General features: G+C 41.8%; 3 protein-coding genes across 7 annotated transcripts in view; 2 read left to right on the forward strand and 1 right to left on the reverse strand.

The window, feature by feature from the left end:
* On the reverse strand, positions 1-16,257 carry dtd2 (D-aminoacyl-tRNA deacylase 2). Of its 2 annotated transcripts, none has more exons than XM_077539293.1 (4): positions 15,950-16,179; positions 15,340-15,409; positions 14,240-14,451; positions 1-656 (listed from the first exon to the last, which is right to left on the reverse strand). In XM_077539293.1, exons 1-4 carry the CDS (start codon positions 16,067-16,069, stop codon positions 540-542), a joined length of 519 nt encoding a protein of 172 aa, XP_077395419.1. In that variant the 5' UTR covers positions 16,070-16,179; the 3' UTR covers positions 1-539. The 2 variants fall into 2 exon arrangements, with proteins under 2 accessions (XP_077395419.1, XP_077395418.1); XM_077539292.1 differs by lacking the exon at positions 1-656 and adding an exon at positions 16,202-16,257 and having other exon boundaries at positions 13,527-14,451; positions 15,950-16,094.
* On the forward strand, positions 7,824-10,795 carry LOC144031777 (uncharacterized). Its single transcript, XM_077539201.1, has 8 exons — positions 7,824-7,941; positions 8,228-8,341; positions 8,576-8,701; positions 8,782-8,847; positions 9,041-9,129; positions 9,265-9,370; positions 9,629-9,737; positions 10,785-10,795. The coding sequence occupies exons 3-8, from the start codon at positions 8,660-8,662 to the stop codon at positions 10,793-10,795; spliced, it is 423 nt and encodes a 140-aa protein (XP_077395327.1). The 5' UTR covers positions 7,824-7,941; positions 8,228-8,341; positions 8,576-8,659.
* nubpl (nucleotide binding protein-like) overlaps positions 14,991-23,474 on the forward strand; it is a 17,641-nt gene continuing 9,157 nt past the window's right edge. Inside the window, exons 1-4 of one of the 4 annotated variants that reach the window (XM_077539290.1) lie at positions 14,991-15,151; positions 19,016-19,160; positions 19,260-19,294; positions 20,933-21,023. In XM_077539290.1, coding sequence (XP_077395416.1) covers positions 19,016-19,160; positions 19,260-19,294; positions 20,933-21,023 — 271 coding nt within the window. In that variant the 5' untranslated portion in view covers positions 14,991-15,151. Of the gene's footprint in view, positions 15,152-16,845; positions 17,204-19,012; positions 19,161-19,259; positions 19,295-20,932; positions 21,024-23,474 lie in introns of those variants that run through there. The other 3 variants (XM_077539291.1, XM_077539288.1, XM_077539289.1) reach the window with 3 other exon arrangements.

The raw sequence follows: 23,474 nt of genomic DNA on the forward strand, positions 1-23,474 counted from the left end.
CTGATTTCAAGTCATCTTTATTTTATAAAGCACTTCCAAAGCAGCTGCCACACCCGCAGAACTTGAACATATAAATATAATAATCAGAATTATTTTGTGTTACATCAAAACAAGACTTGCAAAAATGGGCTTTTAATGTGGGAAACAGATGAAAGCAGGAAATGAATCTGTTTCAAAGAAGTTGGTGAATCCCACTAGTGTGGTATTGCCTCATTGTTTGTTTTGAATAACATTCAAACAATATGTAAAAACTACCAGCCCCAGTTGACACTTCCACCACTGTGAAGCATCACAACCGAGTCTTCAAAAGTTGAACTGGTTTCGTTTCAATTATGCACTGTGGTCAAGTTTGTTTTTTGTTTTTCCTGGGGCACAAGAGGACTAATGTTCTCCCTGTGCTGACCTCATAAGTGCAGAATTGTGGCAGCAGTGCCACTGCCAAGAAGAAATGCTAACGAAGCTCAGATTTCTTCCCACGTTTTTGCAACCAAAACTCCAAAAGGAGAGAAGGACGAGTCCTTTCTCCGTCCGGTTGGTGTTCAGAATTCCAGGAGGTGCGTGTGAGGTCCATTGGTTTGCACGTGGAGCACCTGCCGGTTGCCGTACGTGCCGTGTTGCACGTCGACGCCGGTGTTGTGCCGCAAATGGCATCCCGCCTGAAAATGCATCCCCTCTCGCGGGAGCGCGCTTACATCACTCGCTTACGTCACCCTAACCATACTTCGATTTAAAGTCATAGCGCCATGAAATTCACCCAGGTTGCAGGAGCCACTTTTGTTTATACTTTAGCGTTGGTGGGGTGTTAGCGGGGTGGTTGATAAGGTGTGTGTGTGTGTGTGGGGGGGGAGGGGGGGGGGGGGAATATATATTTTGTACTTTTTTGAAACAGCTTTTACGCCCGCCTGAGACGAGCCACTTTTGTGTGTGCTTTAGCGTGGGGGTGGGGATGGGGGGCAGCGTTTGGGTTGACTGTGAAAAGACGCTGGGGCGTGATAGATTTTGTAGTTTTTTTGAGACAGCGAGATATGCCTGAGACGAGCCACTTTTGTGTGTGCTTTAGTTTTTGGAGACAGTCCTGTGACAGTGATATGCCTACACGTCATACGAATTGGGGGGGTGAACTGTGCATTGACGAGGGGTTAATTATTATTATTATTATTATTATTTTTTTTTTTCAGGTTTAATGCTTATAATGCGGCGAAATGAGCAAGGTTTTTCTTATGGATCTAAGTATAAAATGCGTGTTTTTAATGAGATGATTCTTTGATTGTTTATAAATGGGTCGGAAACAATTGCGTTTTGATTTGGAATATAAATTGTCGCGAAAACAATGTGTTTTTAACTGAAAAGTATGTTCTGCTTTAAAGAATTATTATTTTCTATTTTATTTTTATTATTATTAATTCAATCTCTGCTGTAATAGCCTTATTTATTGATTGATTTAATTATTTATTTTATTATCTGTTCTCATTGCTGCTGGACATGTAAATTTCCCAAAGGGAGCCATCCCAAAGGGATCAATAAAGTCAAGTTTAAAGCTTATACCTAAGTACTGTGCATTGCTTTGCAACGGGACAAGACAAGAAACAAGTGTTTTCTGCTCATCTTCTAAGGACGTACATGTCACCATTTAAAACGTCATCCATCCAACCATCTTCACCCTTATCCTTGCTTGGGTCAATACTCGTGCTTTAAAAATATGACCATGTGGGGATGCAGTCCAGCAGGCACATTTAACATTCACCTTGCCTGGAATTGCATCCCCATGCATCTTTGGTTAGGATGCTCATGGGGACTTCAAATTCACCCCACTTACTCTTGCTCGCCCCCTGGGCCTCCCCTGAAAAGCATGTGAGGATTGGACAAACAGAAATGGATTTAGGGGGGGGATGCATAATCAGGCAACCTGGGAAAAACGCACTGCCTGGAATTGCATCCCCATGCATCTTTGGTTAGGATGCTCGTAGGGACTTCAAATTCACCCCACTTACTCTTGCTAGTCCCCTGGGCCTCCCCTGAAAAGCATGTGAGGATTGGACAAACAGAAATGGATTTAGGGGGGGGATGCATAATCAGGCAACCTGGGAAAAACGCACTGCCTGGAATTGCATCCCCATGCATCTTTGGTTAGGATGCTCATGGGGACTTTAAATTCACCTCACTTACTCTTGCTAGTCCCCTGGGCCTCCCCTGAAAAGCATGTGAGGATTGGACAAACAGAAATGGATTTAGGGGGGGGGATGCATAATCAGGCAACCTGGGAAAAACGCACTGCCTGGAATTGCATCCCCATGCATCTTTGGTTAGGATGCTCGTAGGGACTTCAAATTCACCCCATTTACTATTGCTCGTCCCCTGGGCCTCCCCTGAAAAGCATGTGAGGATTGGACAAACAGAAATGGATTTAGGGGGGGGATGCATAATCAGGCAACCTGGGAAAAACGCATTGCCTGGAATTGCATCCCCATGCATATCTGGTTAGGATGCTCGTAGGGACTTCAAATTCACCCCACTCACTCTTGCTCGTCCCCTGGGCCTCCCCTGAAAAGCATGTGAGGATTGGACAAACAGAAATTGTTTTGGGGGGGGGTGCATAATCAGGCAACCTGGGAAAAACGCATTGCCTGGAATTGCATCCCCATGCATCTTTGGCTAGGATGCTCATGGGGACTTCAAATTCACCCCATTTACTATTGCTCGTCCCCTGGGCCTCCCCTGAAAAGCATGTGAGGATTGGACAAACAGAAATGGATTTAGGGGGGGGATGCATAATCAGGCAACCTGGGAAAAACGCATTGCCTGGAATTGCATCCCCATGCATATCTGGTTAGGATGCTCGTAGGGACTTCAAATTCACCCCACTCACTCTTGCTCGTCCCCTGGGCCGCCCCTGAAAAGCATGTGAGGATTGGACAAACAGAAATTGTTTTGGGGGGGGGGGGGGGGGGGGGGGGTGCATAATCAGGCAACCTGGGAAAAACGCATTGCCTGGAATTGCATCCCCATGCATCTTTGGCTAGGATGCTCATGGGGACTTATAGCATGTAGCCTATTGGTCTTTTTGTTTTTAATGACAACGTATCAATCTGCGATGGGTGATGCAGTCACAGTAAACAGATTGATTGCTAGGTAAGTTTTCTCATTTGTTTCAGTATTTACTTTTTAAAAAGAATATTACAACACTCTTTTATACATTTTTTCAAATGATGCATTTGATTGTCTATCCTTTAACCAATTGGTTCTCAACCTTTTTTCATTTATGTAACCACAGTGTAAGTATTGTTGTTGTTTTTTCTTCCAGCTATTGCCTACCCTCGAAACACTGCAAAGCATTTTTGGTTGAAAAGCATAAATAATTCAAATAAAGTGTTGTTTGATTTATTAAACTTTGGAACTTCATTTAATTAATCTCTTGAATTTTTTGAAAATAAAAATAGTTTACTAAAAAGAAATAACCAATTAAATGAAATAGATTTGTGCACACAAAAATAAATCACTATTCACTGTTTTCCTTTTGGTCAAAGATCTGTTCTCAAAAATAAATACCGGTAACTATCTTAATTTTAAATAAAGTTTTGACATGATTGACAGGTGATGCTCGGTGGGTCGAACCATTCTCTTATGGGGTAGATCAAAATTTTGAAGTCTATGAAGTTGAATAACATTTGTTTTATGAACTTCTATTTTATTGAATTATTTGCATATTTTAGTAATTATTTTTAAAGCATTTTTGCATGGATGCTACTTTTTATTTTGTTTTTTTAATGTCACGAACCCCCTGGAGTTCTTTCACGTTCCCCAAGGAGAGGCCTATACCCTCATTTCACCAAACAGAGGTCTAGTATTATTATGAAAATGGAGCCTTCACTCTATAACGTAATTCTAACTTACAAAACCAAAGGGCTATATTCGGCGGGCATATCAAAAAAGGAAAAAAGTGCAATTCGTCGAAAGTCCGCAAAATATGACGTGGAAGGTGAGTGGTATTTTCAGAGACTAATTAAAGTCATTTCAAGTAGTACGTCGTTAAAATCTGACGGCCAAATGGCGAAGTTGCCTTGGTTTAGGGTACTACAAAAAGTAATACGACCAGAAAAGGAAATCATGCACGCATTTTGCGTGTTTCTTTCGACTGTAAGCGGACATAAGTACTATAATTAAACGTCAAAATCAATTAACAGAATGTTCTTCTCTTCACAATTAGGCTTGGTTGGAGACAAGAAAAGGTGGAATAATGGAAATGACAGCTAATGCTACTCCCCCAAATGTACAAATAACTTTTCTAATTTCTGTACATGTCCTATACAGGTGAATTTATTCTACACCAGTAATTACACATGTCTCCCCAAGAAACGGGTGCAAAACACATTGAGCGACATGTGTTGGCACTATAGAGAGCTTTCTAAAACAATATTGGCTGCTGATATGTTCCTTCTGAGATGTTTTCATATTATTTCTGTTGAAACATAAAAGATATAAAAACTTTTAATGCATCCCTATAATTTTCCTCTTTAAGACAATACTAGTTATGTTATCAATGATTAAAAATAATTGCAATGGTTATTGCAGCAAATCACACACAATAATCCCTACTTGCAGTAATATTTGCTTTGCCTGTGTGTCCCCACCCCCTTTCTCACTTGTTCTTTTTTGTTTGTTTGTTTGTTTTTGTTTTGTTTTTGTTTTGTTGTTTAAACCAAGCCACAGGGTTCTCTCTAAATTAATAATAGGATAGAAATTTAAATAGTAAATACTATAGTAAAGTATTTCTAGGAGTCAATATGCTATCCATTTTCTTTTTCAGGAGAGCAGCTGTACAACAAAGGTTCAGCCAGACAAAGCAAAACCAAAGTTGTGTGTGGGTCGAAAGAGGCCAATGATATTTTCATTGACTTTCATGCCAGTGCGACTGGAGCTCACACTGGGCAAAAGAAGACACGGCATGCCATTTGTCAAAGATTTTACTGGCCCGGAATGGCTGCTGATATTGATAAATGGGTAATCCCACAATACTGCAAGATAATATGCTTTAAATAAAATTCTACGAGATTATTTTACACAGTTATTAGTGCATGTGCTTTTATTTTCACACAGAACATGGAATATCATCAACCACAACCACAATGCTAGCTGATGGCAACATTTTCATGTACATGTGTTCTTTGCAGGTATCACAATGTTCAGTTTGCCAGGCCAGCCAGAAAATGATAAAAAAGGAGGTGCAGTATACTCCTATAAAGGTAAACATTCTGTAGATTTATTATACGACATAGCTTATCATCTATGGTTCACAGAAGAATTGCTAAAAACTTTGAAACCCAATAGGGAGGTTAATTACTACTTCTGCACAACAGCATGTTAACATATTAAGATAGGGGTTGGCATTTCTTTTTATTTACACAGGCAATTATTTAAATTGTTCCCAAGGATGGTGATCTTAATCTGATTTTCTTTATTCTTCTTTTTTAGGTCACACACCCTTTTGAACTTGTGGGCATGGACCTGATTGGAAAACTTACAAAAACAAAAAATGGGAATGAATACATTTGTGTAATGATAGATTATTACACAAAATGGCCACAGGCATATCCACTTCCGAACAAAACTGCTGCACAAGTCGCATCTTGCATATTGAAATTTTTTCATCAGTTTGAGGCACCAAAGAGAATATTGACGGACCAGGGGAAAGAATTTGTGAATGCGGTAAATACTGTATCAACTGTATACTGTAAAACTGTAAAACTTCACGGAGTGCATTTAATTATGTACTGTACACACACACACGCACACACCCCCACACACACACATATATATATATGTGTGTGTGTGTGTGTGTGTGTGTGTGTGTGTATGTATTTCTGTATAATATAAAATTAATTCACTAGTTATGTAATAGAAAAGGTCCAAAATATTAACTATTATTTATAGTCAATAATCAGTTTAATAAATAATTATTAATATATGAATTACACCATTAACTAAGAAATTTTGTGAGACAAAAAAACTAACAGAAAATATTAAAAGATTCTGTTATATTCAGAAAAACTTAGCATAGCAGGAAGATGTCACTGCTAGAGGATAAGTTTTAATTGAGGGAGAGAAAGCGCTTCACAGTGACGTTCAAGCTGGAGTGAGACGAGATATTTTCATTCATCATTGTTTGAGTCAAAAGGCTACATATCCAGTATAAAAAAAAGCTTCCATTTAATAATTTTGCACCTTCCAGAAAAAAAATTCCTCCAGACTCTTTTACAGTTAAAGATTTATGTTTACTCTGCATTTACAGATTAACAAGAGTGTGTGTGAAAGACTCGGGATACAACGGAGTCTTTGTGCACCATATCATCCCCAAACAAACGGTTTGGTGGAACGGATGAATGGCACCATCCAAAGGTGAGAAGAAAATAGGTCAAAAGTTAACAAAGGTCAATCTACTCATGAAACATGACCTACTGTATATAGTCTTCAATTTATGTTGGCAGAATTGAAATGACTAGTTTTAAATACATGCCTATGAATATGTTTATTATTCAGGACTCTTGGCAAACTGGTAGGCAAACCTGACCTGTGGGATGAGTATTTGGATGCCGTAATGTTCGGGCTTAGGACAAAAAAGCAGATCACCACCAAATACTCCCCATACTTCCTTATGTTTGGGAGAGAGGCCCGGTACCCATCGGAGGTCCCTGTGCACTACACGGTTAGCGGAAAACTACCAAAATGATTTTATTACAAGTTTAACTGCAAAGTATGTTGTGTAAATGCAATTGGAAGTCAATGCAATGCAAAGACAAAATCTACTGCAAAATAATGTTTGTGCATTAAGTGTAAAATTCTGTGTGCAGTTGGACAGCAATGTTGAGGCTGTTGTGGGAGAGGAATCTCCAGCTGAGGAAATCAAGAGGCTGGAGGGCATTCGGGACATTGTCAAAACAAATGTGGAGAAACAGCAGGAGAACATGCGGCGGAGGCTCAAATCAGGTGCTGCAAGAGGTGTCCTCAAAGTTGGAGATGAGGTCTGGAGGCAAAATGTGAGGAACCAGCAGAGGAAGGGTGGAAAGCTGGAGGCCAACTTCCTCGGCCCATATATTATAAGAGCGCTTCAAGGTAAAAGTGCTGATCTGGAGGGAAGTAACGGTGTGGTCCTTACAAAAGTCAACACTGACCAACTAGTAAAAGCAAAAAATGAAGTTCCACGTATTCCACGAAAAATAAAATCTTCCAAGCCCTCCTTGCCTTCACCGGTCACCTCACCTCCAGCTGTCTCCTTGCCTTTAACTGCACCTGCACCCCAAACTAACCGTCCCTCTGTCATTCAGTTTAACGTATCCACCAAATCAGCACCTCCAGCTGCACCAGCCTCATTACATCTAGCTGTCTCCTTGCCTTCACTGGCCTCTTTGCCTTCACCGGCACCCTCACCTCCAGCCGCACCGACCTCTTCACCTCCAGCTGCCTCCTTGCCTTCACCGGCCTCCTCACCTCCAGCTGCCTCCTTGCCTTCACCGGCCTCTTTGCCTTCACCGGCACCCTCACCTCCAGCCGCACCGACCTCTTCACCTCCAGCTGCCTCCTTGCCTTCACCGGCCTCTTTGCCTTCACCGGCACCCTCACCTCCAGCCGCACCGACCTCTTCACCTCCAGCTGCCTACTTGCCCTCACCAGCCTCTTTGCCTTCACCGGCCTCCTCACCTCCAGCTGCCTCCTTGCCTTCAACAGCCTCTTTGCCTTCACCGGCACCCTCACCTCCAGCCGCACCGACCTCTTCACCTCCAGCTGCCTACTTGCCCTCACCAGCCTCTTTGCCTTCACCGGCACCCTCACCTCCAGCCGCACCGACCTCTTCACCTCCAGCTGCCTCCTTGCCTCCATCGACCTCCACATCTCCGGCCTCGCTGGCCTCCTCACCTCCAGCTGTACCAGAGCCCCAAACTGAAAAATGTAAGTAATTTTCATTCTCTGCTTTCTCAATCGGGGAAAAAATACAAGGTGACAAACCTTGTATTTTACTCTCCTGTTGCATTTTAGCTAAATGGATTTTAATGACATTTTTCCATCTGACTGAAGTGCAAATCATAAAACTTTTAAGATTTGTTTGTGAAATGAAAAATGATCATTTTTATTAAAGGCCTTTTAAGTTCTTAATGAAAGTTTTCAGAATACAGCATGTTATACATACAGTAACAGCTTAACAATACTTTCATGTGATTCAATCTCATCTCCTCAGATGTGCAAGAGGCATGGGCAGGGAAAAAAGTATATGTCCTTCTCTCAAAGATTGAAAAGTACAATTTGTACTATTCGGACATAGAAAGGACTAGTCCCAACCAGGAGCTTGAGAGTGAGGTATACTGTCATAATCTGTTGCCTTTCCATCACTTTCCATGCAAAGAATTAAGGGCTACACTTAATTTTTTACGATAAGTTTATTCATATTAATGAAAAGTGCATAAATTGCAATTCAGTGACCTGCATAATGCTTTGGTTCTTATCCTCCTTATAGAATACTGTAACAGTGACTCAGTCAACAGCATATTAAACTGCATGCCTCACACACGATTTTTCTTTTTCATAGGTAATCAATGCTTACCTGACTCTTCTTGTGCGGGAATACAATAAGTGCAATGAAGATGTGGCTGCTGTCATTGATAGCTTCTCGATGACGGCAATCTGGCAAGGAAAGTCGCCAAGACTCAGGACTGTATGTAGTGGACTTTTATGTCACTGGAAGTTTTTTCTGTGATTATGCTGTTGGTTTTCATAACTGTTTTCTACTTTCAGCTCGATGCTATGGCATACTCTGTCATCATCGGAATAGTGAACGACCACCACCACTGGATGTTGACGGTGAGATGTGAAGTGCAGTATAAATATGGTTTCTTTATGAGGTGCATCAATGGTTATGAAGGCCATCTAGCTACTTGTTTTTGTCTTGATCTCCCATTCAAATGCAATTTTTGACATATAAAATATTTACATATGCACACCCAGTTTTTAGTAAAGATGCCTAATTAACTTTTTCTGTGTTAAAAATAAAAAGGTCATGTACCCACATGACAAGAGATGCCTTTTTATTGATCCATTGGGGGAGTCTCAGAGCAACATTAAGCGGTGCCAGGAGTCAACAAGGTAATACTTTTTCTAAAAATGATGTCTTCTGATACACAGAACGTACTAACTACAGTGTCAGACAATAGGCAGGTCTATGATCTGTTGAATGAGAATGCAACAATATAAATATAGTTTCAAATATTTCCTTCATAGGGCCTTTATGCGCAAAAAAGGCTGCAATGTATCGAGGTGGGCTTGCAGCACCCTGCCTCATGCACGACAACAAGATGGCACCTCATGTGGTGTCCTGGCCTTAAAAGTGAGTACCCAACACACCGCTGAAAGAATTTATACAACCTAAAGGTCATTTACTATTTTTAGATTAAAACCAAAATCTGTTAGACTGTATTCTGACAGGACTATAGCTGTTTGTGACACTCATCATAAAATAACTGTTAATTTGATGTAGTGACAAACGTTTATTTATGTTGTTCTATTTAATGCATGGATATCTGCATCTCACTCGTTTATGTATCCATCTTAACACATATACTGTAATAACTATGATTGTCTTCAGTTTGCAGAGAAAATATTAACAAACCAACAAACAGTCAACATGAAGACCACAATCACAGCAGTGAACAGGATGAGGCAAGATATAGCCACCCGCCTCCTTCGAGAATCTGGTGAATGTTCTTCTTACATGATCAATGTTAATTACCTCATGTTTAAACAGTAATAAATCAATCACTATTAGTTTAAATGACCCATAACAGATAATAGATTTATCACAGTTGAATATACTGTAAAACATAGCACCAAACTCTTAGTTCACTTCTGAAATAGCCCGACATGTACATTGTTTCAATTCAAAAATTAAAAACATTGGTGCATATGTGGAATGGGTTCTCAAGTGTTTGGAAGAGATCCTTGAGGATGGGGAGCGGTCGTTCTTTTGTGTGTGTTTTTTTTTTTTTTTTTTTTTTTATAACTTTATAACAAAAAAAAGTCTCTATCAGTTTATTGGGAAATAGGTTGATTTTTAAACATCACTTTATTAATTTTAAAAACATTTCTAAAATGTGACTTTTTTTTCCAGTAATGTCCCAGCTCAAATGATGTTAGTGACAAACTTGATTGAACAGCTAAATACAAGATTGATGATAGAATTAAGATTAAATAATCAGGGCGGCCAGAGAAAATACACAGTACAGAAGGGTTTTTAGATTTTAGCAATTTTTTTCTTTTAATTTGGTAGTGAATAATGAAGACTTATACTCCTTGTCTTAACAGATGATCTAAGCAACCTGTGTCATTATTGTGGGTTCAAGGAGAACGATGATGCTAATCATATTTGGGTAAGCATGCAAAATGTAAAAGTTCAGAAAGTGATATTATTGTTGAAATTAAATCAACATTAAGTGGAGTTGAAATTTCTTAACGACCCAGCCAACATGTCCAGTTGGGCCCCATGTGGGTTTTCATATGGGCATGGGTTCCATCTTGTTTTGCTCCTGGGTTCCGCCAGGAGCACACCTGTGTACAGCACTTTGTGTACAGCAATGTTTGTTTTAAAATGCCTTATAAATAAAGTTCAGTTGAGTTTATAAATGTACTACTTCTAATCATAGCTGCTGTGATTTTCAAAGTACTATTGTGTATGACTATGGCTCCCAAAAGATTATAGATTGTATCTAGATTACTTTTACATTTCACTTTCTGTCTCTTTTAAGATTTGCTGTGACATGTGCAAAAGGTGGTTTCACCATGGGTGTGTCGGGACTCCTGATACCAAGGCAGATTACCAGTGCCCTGCATGCGAATAATTCACCTGAGACTTGGACACTTCATTATTTTCTTTTTTAGCATTTATTTTTTTTGCGTAAACAAATACTTTGTTAACTTTATTTTCGAAATGAACATTAGTAATTGTTTTCAATTGCTTTGTAATCACTTTATTGTACTTTTTTTTTTACATTGTTGTTGATTAAAATATTGTGTTTTATTTATGTAATATATATAAAGTATGAGTGCTGTTGCTATTGTTATTATTGGCCCTTTTTAATGAAGTAGCATATTTAGACTTGATTATAAATGGGTAAACTTTGTGTGGAAAGTCATGGACATAAACTCGTATAGAATGAGCTGGGGACAGTGTAGATTAGTAGAAATAGGTAGGGCGAGCAATCCATCTTGCCTGAGATTAGAACACAAATCCATTTCTGTTTGTCCAATCCTCACATGCTTTTCAGGGGCGGCACAGGGGACTAGCAAGAGTAAGTGGGGTGAATTTGAAGTCCCTACGAGCATCCTAACCAGATAAGCATGGGGATGCAATTCCAGGCAATGCGTTTTTCCCAGGTTGCCTGATTATGCATCCCCCCCCTAAATCCATTTCTGTTTGTCCAATCCTTACATGCATTTCAGGGGAGGCCCAGGGGACGAGCAAGAGTAAGTCGGGTGAATTTGAAGTCCCCATGAGCATCCTAACCAAAGATACATGGGGATGCAATTCCAGGCAGTGCGTTTTTCCCAGGTTGCCTGATTATGCATCCCCCCCCTAAATCCATTTCTGTTTGTCCAATCCTCACATGCTTTTCAGGGGAGGCCCGGGGGACTAGCAAGAGTAAGTGGGGTGAATTTGAAGTCCCTATGAGCATCCTAACCAGATATGCATGGGGATGCAATTCCAGGCAATGCGTTTTTCCCAGGTTGCCTGATTATGCATCCCCCCCCTAAATCCATTTCTGTTTGTCCAATCCTCACATGCTTTTCAGGGGAGGCCCAGGGGACGAGCAAGAGTAAGTGGGGTGAATTTGAAGTCCCTACGAGCATCCTAACCAAAGATGCATGGGGATGCAATTCCAGGCAGTGCGTTTTTCCCAGGTTGCCTGATTATGCATCCCCCCCCTAAATCCATTTCTGTTTGTCCAATCCTCACATGCTTTTCAGGGGAGGCCCAGGGGACTAGCAAGAGTAAGTGGGGTGAATTTGAAATCCCCATGAGCATCCTAACCAAAGATGCATGGGGATGCAATTCCAGGCAGTGCGTTTTTCCCAGGTTGCCTGATTATGCATCCCCCCCCTAAATCCATTTCTGTTTGTCCAATCCTCACATGCTTTTCAGGGGAGGCCCAGGGGACTAGCAAGAGTAAGTGGGGTGAATTTGAAGTCCCCATGAGCATCCTAACCAAAGATGCATGGGGATGCAATTCCAGGCAGTGCGTTTTTCCCAGGTTGCCTGATTATGCATCCCCCCCCTAAATCCATTTCTGTTTGTCCAATCCTCACATGCTTTTCAGGGGAGGCCCAGGGGACTAGCAAGAGTAAGTGGGGTGAATTTGAAGTCCCCATGAGCATCCTAACCAAAGATGCATGGGGATGCAATTCCAGGCAGTGCGTTTTTCCCAGGTTGCCTGATTATGCATCCCCCCCCTAAATCCATTTCTGTTTGTCCAATCCTCACATGCTTTTCAGGGGAGGCCCAGGGGACTAGCAAGAGTAAGTGGGGTGAATTTGAAGTCCCCATGAGCATCCTAACCAAAGATGCATGGGGATGCAATTCCAGGCAGTGCGTTTTTCCCAGGTTGCCTGATTATGCATCCCCCCCCTAAATCCATTTCTGTTTGTCCAATCCTCACATGCTTTTCAGGGGAGGCCCAGGGGACTAGCAAGAGTAAGTGGGGTGAATTTGAAGTCCCTACGAGCATCCTAACCAGATAAGCATGGGGATGCAATTCCAGGCAGTGCGTTTTTCCCAGCTTGCCTGATTATGCATCCCCCCCCTAAATCCATTTCTGTTTGTCCAATCCTTACACACTTTTCAGGGGAGACCCAGGGGACTAGCAAGAGTAAGTCGGGTGAATTTGAAGTCCCCATGAGCATCCTAACCAGATATGCATGGGGATGCAATTCCAGGCAATGCGTTTTCCCCAGGTTGCCTGATTATGCATCCCCCCCCTAAATCCATTTCTGTTTGTCCAATCCTTACATGCATTTCAGGGGAGGCCCAGGGGACGAGCAAGAGTAAGTGGGGTGAATTTGAAGTCCCTACGAGCATCCTAACCAAAGATGCATGGGGATGCAATTCCAGGCAGTGCGTTTTTCCCAGGTTGCCTGATTATGCATCCCCCCCCTAAATCCATTTCTGTTTGTCCAATCCTCACATGCTTTTCAGGGGAGGCCCAGGGGGCGAGCAAGAGTAAGTGGGGTGAATTTGAAGTCCCCATGAGCATCCTAACCAAAGATGCATGGGGATGCAATTCCAGGCAAGGTGAATGTTAAATGTGCCTGCTGGACTGCATCCCCACATGGTCATATTTTTAAAGCACGAGTATTGACCCAAGCAAGGATAAGGGTGAAGATGGTTGGATGTATGACGTTTTAAATGGTGACATGCACGTCCTAAGAAGATGAGCAGAAAACACTTGTTTCTTGTCTTGTCCCGTTGCAAAGCAATGCACAGTACTTGGGTATAAGCTTTAGACTTAGACTTGACTTTATTAATCCCTTTGGGATGGCTCCCTCTGGGAAATTTACATGTCCAGCAGCAATGAGAACAGATAAAAAATAAAAAAAATAATTCAATCAATCAATAAATAAGGTTATTACACCAGAGATTGAATTGATAATAATAATAATAATAATAATAATAATAATAAAATAGAAAATACAATTTCTTTAAAGCAGAACATACTTTTCAGTTAAAAACACGTATTGTTTTTGCGACAGTTTATATTCCAACACACACGCTAAAGCATACACAAAAGTGGCTCGTCTCAGGCATATTACTGTCTAAAAAAAAACAACTACATAATCTATACCCCCCCACCCTCGCGTCTTATCACGACCCCCCCACCCCCATGCTAAAGCGCACACAAAAGTGGCTGTCTCAGGCGTAACGCTGTTTCAAAAAAGTACAAAATATATCAGACCCAAACACACACACACACACACACGCAAACCCACACACACCTTCTCAACCACCACCAGTATTCCACCCCCCCGCCCCCCGCTAACACCCCACCAACGCTAAAGTATAAACAAAAGTGGCTCCTGCAACCTGGGTGAATTTCATGGCGCTATGACTTTAAATCGAAGTATGGTTAGGGCGACGTAAGTGAGTGACGTAAGCGCGCTCCCGCGAGAGGGGATGCATTTTCAGGCGGGATGCCATTTGCGGCACAACACCGGCCGCCTGTTGGCACAGGGCCACGAAGCGGCCGTAGAGTCGCAGTCCGTCCTCCTTGGCCACATTGTGGTGATACTGCATGCTCCGGCCTTTGGCTTTGCCACCCAGCGTGGCCTGAGGGACCACCAGGAGACCGCCCGGGAGCTCCGCCAGCGAAACCAACTTCCCGGACGAAGACTCGCACAGGCGCACGTTCAGCAGCGTGGAAACTACGCGCGGAGACAACTTGTCAGTCTCTTGTACACAAAATACAGTCGGACTCAAACACTCGCAACTGCCATTCAAAATGTCTGAACACTGTCTCACCCGTCCACAATGCAAATATGCCATCAAGTTTTGCACTAAGTGCGCGCCACTAAACTATATTTATTGCTCCTCCCAAGAAACGTTTCTCGGCATACGATCCATACGACATTTGAGACGGTACTTAGTAGAAACAGCACCGTTTATGCTGTTTTAAATGTATTAAACGTAAACAAAAGGACTTAAGACATTTTACACCTTGCCTTAAATACATTAAGAAATTATCAATATGCTTAAATGATGTTTAGTACAGGAGGAAATGTGTATATTTGTTTAATTAAAGAATTCTAACTGTAATTCAAAAAAAGATGCCTCTGCCAAATCTAATATTGGGCTTTAAGGAACTGAGCAAAAGAAGAGCAGCACTTTTATTTATTTTTTTATGTTTTTTTTTTTTTTTTACCTGTTAAATAAATAGTGCCCGTCCCGGAAGACCCCCGCCTCCAGCCTTATACTAACTGCCTACTACGGCCTGTATATGTCTCATGTGTACGTATAGCGTATCGTTGATACAGTAGTCTGCTGGCGAGGTGGTGGTAGCAAGATGGCCGCCCTGTGACTTGCAATAGCGCCTATGGGCTGTCAGCTATCCAGTCACACATACAGGTCAGTAGTGCACGTCACAAGCTCGCAAATTCACAAACAAAATGTCTGCCTCTAGATGAGAGGACATGCAATGTTTTGTGCATCCGTTTTCCTGAATACTTTGCGGAGTTACAGTCTGCTGCTTTGAAACAGAAGAGAAGGGATGTTGTCAGTTGAAAAGAAGGCAGAGGGCGGCGCCGGCAACTCACCCATCTTGGGAAGGATGTCTTCGGTTGCCCCTTTCAAAAAACAAACGTAGACCACCATTCCTCTTTCAATCTAAAATAATCACATCAAAACACATTATTGGCTTGTGATCCGAAACGTTCATTGACAATTAGAACTCCGAATATAACGGCAGATGACTTTCGCTTTCGGAGTGAGTGGATATTATGCCGTGACTGGCAACACGCCACCGCGCGCCATTTTGCCATGAATTGCGCGATAACTACAAATTCACACATTCCACGCCAGTGATAGCAGCCTAGTGGTCGAGCCGAAAAGTAACTGCCCATCCTGCTCCAGTTCGCACACTTTTAAAACTCAAAATTTGTTGACAACAGCGTATTTGCTGAGGGTAATTCACGGCAAAAATAACACTTAGCTGGAGAGTCACTGAAAAAAAAAAAAAAAAAAAATATATATATATATATATATATATATATATATATATATATATATATATATATATATATATATATATATATATATATATATATATATATATATCTCCACTGCCTTTTACTTTCCTTTTTGACAGCGCGTAAACTTTGAGAGACGTTATTCTGACGTGAATTATATACGAGTTGTGTGTCTGACCTGAACCCACTGAGCTGGTTGGTGCTCGTCCTGCGGCTTCACCTGCAGCCTCGCATGCAAACATTGCTGCACGACCGTGCGAGCCACTGGAACCGTCGTACAATCGCTTCTGCCAGCCATGACACGCCGCTAGCTGAGAGATTCTCTTGTAAGGGAATGTACAAAGAAAGGCGAAACATTCACAGTTTGCCTTGTTTGAAAAGCAGAAAATGTGAATCGAAACCATTCAGATCAGTGAATGAAACTACTGACCTGTATATATGACTGGATAGCCATTAGCCTATACACGACCCTGCAAGCCGTTGAAGTCACAGGGCGGCCATCTTGCTCCTCCCACCTCGCCAGCAGCATACTGTAAATTATCAGGTATACGTACAGATGAGACATTATATACAGATCGTAGGCAGTTAGCATAGCCAGAGGCGTGCTGGGGGTAGGGGGTTGTTTTGTGCCGGAGTGGTCACTATTTTTTAACAAGTAAAAAATAAATTAACCGGTGGATGGTATGTGCTGCTTTTTAGACCCTAATACAGTATAAGATTCGGCAGAGGCATCTTTTGTTCAATTAAACTTATAATTCTTTAATAAAAACAATAATACAAGTTTCCACCTGTACTAAACATCATTATGAATATAATTTATACATGTCTTTAAGATGAGTTGTAAAATGTCTTAAGTCCTCTTGTTTATGTTTAATACATTTCAAACATCATAAATCATGCTGTTTCTACTAAGTACCGTTTCAAATATACTGTACTCCAATTTGGATACCGTAAATGTATAGGCTCTATGCCCAGAAACTTTTCTTGGGAGGAGAAATATGGCGGCCACGCGACGAGCGGCTATCCAGTTATATATTCAGATCAGTGATTGAAACACACTTGACTTCCTGGTTCTGTCACACCGACCGGATGTTTTAAGAAGCTCAAAGTTGCGCAAGTCATTCGCCGTCAGGACTTGCCTTGTGAATTAACAATCGATACCATACCGAAACACTTGTTTATCATGTTCATTAATAATAGTCTTTCCGAAACTAATCCCGTACGTGTTGTTTTTTTATGAAAATGTTTGGTAACTTTGCGCATCATTGACGCGCCTCAAGTGATCGAGTGGAGCATCTCGAACATGGCGCACTTCACTTACGCCAGACTTTCTTGTTTGATGAGCGCACACGCCAACAAATCACTGCTTGTACAAGCCGGAACACAAATAAAAGGCCAGACTGCCTTCTCATTACACGTTACACGCCGGCACGTGAGTATTGATGCTTTGCGTTAAGCTTCGTTTGTTGACAGCGACGACACCGGAAGTATCTCGTTGAGTCAACATTCCATAGTAATGTTTATTATCAAACGATTATCATAGCGCAATCTGATTCGATGTTGAACCGCGTGCGTGCTTTCGTTCTAACATCCGGTCGCGAAGGTCACACCACTGATCTGTATGTAAAGCTGTGACCCTGTCTCAATACCCACACTACATACACCATCGTACGCACTTCAATCAAATGTTCACTTATTAGATAGAGATGCACGAAAGAGTTGGACAGCGCTGGTACAAGCATGAGAAAATTGTAGATTTGGACAGGGACGTCATCGACTCGCCACACTGTGACCGAATGCGTCATCAAACGTTGCCGCAGCGTTTATTATTTTATATCAATTTTGCCGCTTAAAATTGCGGAAGCAATCACTTGGGAAAAGAAAAACTTTTTTTTTTTTTCCCTGACTAGTTTTTTGGGAACGCGTTGTTATTTTGAGTATTTTTTTTTCTTCTGTTTTTCTGAATATTGTTTTTTCTGTCATTAAAAAAATATCCTGAAAAACAGGGGGAAAAAATATTCAGAAAAACAGGATGAAAAATTACTCAGGAAAAAATATTTTTAAAAACGGGGGAAAACATTATTTAAAAAAAAAAAAGACAGAAAAAATATTCTAAAAAACAGAGCACCAACTTCTCTTTTTCAGAATTTTATTTAATTTTTTTAACCTCTGAACTCCAAGTGACTTGTTGCAGACCACTGACCTGTATATATATGAGTGGGTAGCCGCTAGCCCTTACATGCCAGTGCAAGCCGTTGAAGTCACAGGGCGGCCATCTTGCTCCTCCCACCTCACGAGCAGACTACTCTATAAACGATACGGTATACGTACAGATGAGACATATACAGCTCGTAGGCAGTTAGTATAAGGCCAGAGTTTGTGCTAGGGTGCTCGCGAGTTTTTAACATGGAAAAAAAAATAGGTATGTTGAACTTATCATTTAGGTATACGTATGACTGTTGTAATAAAAATGCAAGTAAACGACTGTATAATATTGGTCTATGTATCGCCTTGAAGATCAAGAATTGGGTAAATGTATCGCGATACGTATCGTATCGTGAGGGTGTTGGCAATCTCCAGCCCTACTGGCCACGGCTATCCGCTCACATCTAACGTGATGTGATTGCGGTAAAATGACATTTAACCTTCATCCAAATTGTCAGAACGTACTGTGGTAGACTTTCTCACATTTCAGATGACATTGGAGACAGAACTTAGTAGAAACAACATGATGTAAGCTGTTTTCAGTGTGTTAAACATAAACAAGAGGACTTCAGACATTTTGCACCCTTAATTACATGTATAAATGATATGCTTAATGTTTACTACAGGATGGAACTTGTATTTTATTTTTTTATTTTTTTTTTAAGTGTCATTGAACAAAAGATGCCTCTGCCAAATCAAATATTGGGATCTAAGGAACTTGGGTCTTCAGAGCTGCCACTTATTATTAATATTTTTGTTACTTATTAAAAAATAGTGAGCACCCCGGCAGACGTCTCCAAGCTGTATATGTCTCATGTGTACGTAGAGCGTATATATTTGATACAGTAGTCTGCTCATGAGGTGGGAGGAGCAAGATGGCCGCCCTGTGACTTCAACGGCCTATTCCGACACAAATTGACAAAGGAAAGGCTTGGAAGGGAGGGAGGGGACAAGACCACTTGAGGATGTCTGAGGGTCCTGGGAAGCAATTCGAAGCGAGTGGCTTGCATGTCAGTTTTGTGTCTGGTTGTCCCAGCAGATGTCGGCGGACGCGGCGGCCCGGGCGGAGCATCAGAAGCAGCGGATGGCTCGAGGCCTCCCCAAGAGCAAGGCCATCGCGGGGGTCCGCCAGGTGCTGCTGGTGGCTTCGGGGAAAGGCGGCGTGGGAAAGTCCACCACTGCGGGTACACCGCGACTCGTCTCGACCGGCCGGCGGCGCTCGCTCGTTGGTGCACGCAGGCACTTGCCAAACGCTCTTTCTTTCTCTTGTCACTCCTCCGCAGTCAACCTGGCGCTGGCGTTGGCGGCCAACCCACAGGTGAGGAACATTCAGGTGCCGCCCAACAATTAGAGAGGACCCTTGCAATTGGTTGGAAACACATTAGAGAATTTGAATGAAAGAATTTAGAGCAGAGGCATAGTTTGCCATTAGGCATGGTGGGCAATTGCTTGGGGCCCCTTACCCCGGGTTTTCACCGGTTGCGGTGCGGTTGCGGTGCGGTCCGGCGACGCAAGCAATTAGATTCCATTCATTCGAATGGTGCAGTTTACACCGCTTGCGGGTGCGTTGCGTGTCGACTGCGTCTCAGCTGCAGCGTGCCGCAGGCCTTCCGCAAGGATAGACCTATTTTCTATTTTTGCCGGACGCCGCAGCGGTAGGCCTCCGGCAAATGGCAAGCTAGCACAAAACACATCGAGCGGGACAGGAAGACCGACGCAGTTTCAAAATAAATTTCCGGTTGCCTTTCAGAATAAAACACTAGCCAGCTCCTATTTCGCAAGCTTTTCAGCAAAACGTGACGTGGGCGTCGCCGGGCCATGTGCTCATTCACGGTTTAGACACTAGCGAACATGGACGAGGAGAGGTTTATATTGGAGGTGGAAAACCACAAAATAATATATGACACGGCACATCCTTTTTATAAGGACAACCAAAAAAAGGATGCTGCATGGAATCTCATAGCAGAAGAAGAAAAGGTTAAATCAAAAGAAGTCCACCTCTCTTTCTGCTTCTCTGTTGAGCACAGACTTTCTGTATGTTTGTCGTTGTGAAATGCCACATGATCGTGCGCGCGCGGTCCCGCGAGACACGTTGGGAAGTGGGCGGCGACAGAGCTGCCGGACCGCAGCTGTGCGGAGCCGGTGTGGATTGACAAAAAAATTGACCCGTCCGGAGCACGCAGTCAAGACGCACCGCAACCGCACCGCAACCCGTGAAAACCCGGGGTTAGCCAGCAGGGGCCCTCAAACAATTTGACACAAACTACGGTACATATCCTTCACATTTGCAGTGCAGCAATTACAATTGACTGTTGCAAATTCCCTGAAGCAGCAGGTGTTTTTTTTCCCTTAAAAAACAACCATGTATAGTAAGGCTGATGATTATTATGATTTTTTACTTTTTGTAAATCATGATAGTAGGGATGTATTGATATCCAAACATCACAAGACAATATGAAGGTCACGATATGATAACTATCACAATATTGAGGTTCACGATAATCATATTAAATTATTAATATATTTATATCATATTAAAAAAGACACACAATATTGTGTTTTTGTGCATTACAGCAATGTATGTAAACAACTATCTGGAATAAGACTTCATATTCAGGCACTTACTTGCTAATGCGTGCACACATTGAGTTCCTCCACATATTGACTCAATTCACAAGCATATCTGAACATTAATTTTGAAACATCAAAGGGCCAAAACATGCCATATGAAAATTAAACTGCACTAAAAAAAAGCTAGCCACCGGAGGGTGCTAGAACTGCACAAATGGAAATCAACCGGACTTTTTAAACAGATTTCCTGCTTTTAACATGGTGACATCTCGACGACGATATATTGTGGCAGTTTTCGTTACATCCCTAATGAATAGTCGAGCTTTTATGAAACTGCAAATGAGCATGTTTGTTGCTATTTCCGCAATGTTGTGTTTGATTTCAGTCCAAGTCGGTGGGCCTGCTGGACGCCGACGTCTACGGTCCGTCTATTCCCAAGATGATGAACCTGAAGGGGAACCCGCAACTCACTGGCGGTAACGCAGCGACAGCAACAACATCATACATTTCAAGGCAGCGTGTGCAAACTTGCATGCAAAAACAAAAACAAGGGAAAAAAAAAAGTGTTCATTTGACAAATTCATTCTCATTTCAAGTCCAATTGGACAATCCGTTTATCAAATCCATTCAAATCTTTTAGCGTTTGTTTCTGACACGACTCGACCGAGTCGATGAAAAACAGATCCCAGAAAGGCAGGCTCAGAGAAGGAAAACAATCTCGATTTATTCTTTGGTTAAACCGAAGAAGCAAATCTTGCTCGCAGGCAAGATAACGAGAATCACAAAAAACACTTGCACACAGCAAGGAACCCGAAGGTAACAGAAAACACTTGCAAAAGGCAAGGAGCACGAATATAACAAAAAACACTTGCAAAAGGCAAGGAGCACGAATGTAACACATAACACTAGAAAATGGCAAATAACGCGAATGTAACAAAAAACACTTGCAAAAGGCAAGGACAGAATAGCAAACACAAAACACTTGCACCCGGCAAGGACTACACGAAATAGAATGCGGAAACAATCAAAGGCGGAGTAAACAACAGAAAGCGACGCGGATATACACACGTGAATACAGAATTAACCGAGGACAAAAACAGATACTATGATTTTACCAAACTGGAGAACACTTGGACACAATGGTGAGCAAATAATAATCCGACACCGGAGAGGGCAGCTCGGAGTCCTTTTAAAGCATTGATTGCTTAACGCGAAGCAGGTGCGGTGCTGGGGAACGCCTCCCTCGTTATTGGCACTGGAAGAGAGAGAGAAGCACAACAGGCTGAGAACCGAACCATGACAGTTGCGAGTGTCACTTCAGTGGTGTCTTGAGATATGAGCTTCATCGGCCCTTTAGTTAGTTTCAGAATTAAAAAGAAAAAAAGTGTACTACTTGCGCACAATATTTAAAAACCAACATTGGTGTGACATCATGTGAAGGTGCTTTTCTATTGGCTGCTGCTCGATGACATGACTTCTGTGCGACACACTCATTCGCTCGCCGCCATTTTCACAGAAGCAATCCACGTTCGCTCCCGGCTGTTTGACTGGATTTGTACTGATTTTGCAAGGCCCATAGAATATTGTGTTCTATTGTTATGAAAACCATGGATGGAACCTACCAAAAGAAAGATGAAAGTCTCTTCTTACATCAAGAAAAAAAAAAGTACATTTCTATCTGTTTCCGTTTTGCAGCAATTAGCATAAGAATATAGCTACGTTTCATCATTATTCACATTCCTGGTAAAAACCATGACAAAAAGAGCGTGTTTCAACATGGCCCTGGTTGATCTCTTATACTCTGCTGCCACCTGCAGACCATTTGTGTAATAATTACCATTTCTTCAAGAGTTCTTTGCAGTTGAGAGGCAGCATCAAATCCTTCTGTATATGCTCTAGCATCAAACAAACAAATAAAAAAAAAACAACATAAATATGTCTTTGGGACACTTAAACCATTTAAAATGGAACATATTTATACGTTTTTGGGAGCAAATGAGTTAAAATCATCACCAAAGGCTCACACATTAAATAAATTACCAAAGACTAAAACCAAGTAGGGCGGCACGGTGGACGAGTGGTTAGCACGTCCGCCTCCCAGTTCTGAGGACTCGGGTTCGAGTCCAGGCTTCGGCCTTCCTGGGTGGAGTTTGCATGTTCTCCCCATGCCCGCGTGGGTCTTCTCCGGGTACTCCGGTCTCCTCCCACATTCCAAAGACATGCATGGCAGGTTAATTGGGTGTTCCCAATTGTCCCTAGGTGTGCTTGTAAGTGTGGATGGTTGTTCGTCTCTGTGTGCCCTGCGATTGACTGGCAACCAGTTCAGGGTGTCCCCCGCCTACTGCCCAGAGCCAGCTGAGATAGGCGCCAGCACCCTCCGCGACCCTTGTGAGGAATAAGCGGTCAAGAAAATGGATGGATAAAACCAAGTACATTTTTGCAATCATTTTAGTTAGTTTTAGTTAATTTTGTAAACATAAAATGTAGTTTCAGTTAGTTTTTATTTTTTTTAAAAGCATTTTCGTTTTTATTTTATTTCGTTAGCAAAGTTTTTATTTATTTTTTATTTTAGTTTTTGTTATTTGGTTCATTTTAGTTCACTAAATTAACCTTGGTGACCAATTGTGTGATTTTAATAAAGGTATGACCAATCTCAATTGGCTTGTTCTGGCTTATGACGCAAAGGTCAGTGTTGATTTTGGGGTCTGGTGAAATGTGCTTTTCTTTTTTTTTCTTTTTTTTTTACAACAATAGAGCATTTTGTACAACATTCCTTAAAAGAAAAACAATATGCATGTATATGAAAATAAAATACAATAGTTAGGACATAAACAGTGTCATCTATATACTTAGCATTCCTACACAGCCAACAATAGTCACTACAGTCACTACAATCAACGAGTAGTACATCCACAAGCACCCCTCCC

Source organism: Festucalex cinctus, chromosome 12, assembly GCF_051991245.1.
Source record: "Festucalex cinctus isolate MCC-2025b chromosome 12, RoL_Fcin_1.0, whole genome shotgun sequence".
Lineage (NCBI taxonomy): Eukaryota > Metazoa > Chordata > Actinopteri > Syngnathiformes > Syngnathidae > Festucalex > Festucalex cinctus.

Bases quoted from the DNA above. Each gene is read 5' to 3' on its own strand.
- LOC144031777 (XM_077539201.1), top strand. From the start codon at position 8,660: ATGACGGCAATCTGGCAAGGAAAGTCGCCAAGACTCAGGACT. The intron at 8,848-9,040 runs GTGAGATGTGAA...AAAAATAAAAAG, and splicing joins ACCACCACTGGATGTTGACG to GTCATGTACCCACATGACAA. The intron at 9,371-9,628 runs GTGAGTACCCAA...GATTGTCTTCAG, and splicing joins GTGGTGTCCTGGCCTTAAAA to TTTGCAGAGAAAATATTAAC.
- dtd2 (XM_077539293.1), bottom strand. From the start codon at position 16,069: ATGGCTGGCAGAAGCGATTGTACGACGGTTCCAGTGGCTCGCACGGTC. The intron at 15,410-15,949 runs GTCAGACACACA...TGATTATTTTAG, and splicing joins AACCAGCTCAGTGGGTTCAG to ATTGAAAGAGGAATGGTGGT. The intron at 14,452-15,339 runs GTGAGTTGCCGG...CTCCGCGCGTAG, and splicing joins AGACATCCTTCCCAAGATGG to TTTCCACGCTGCTGAACGTG.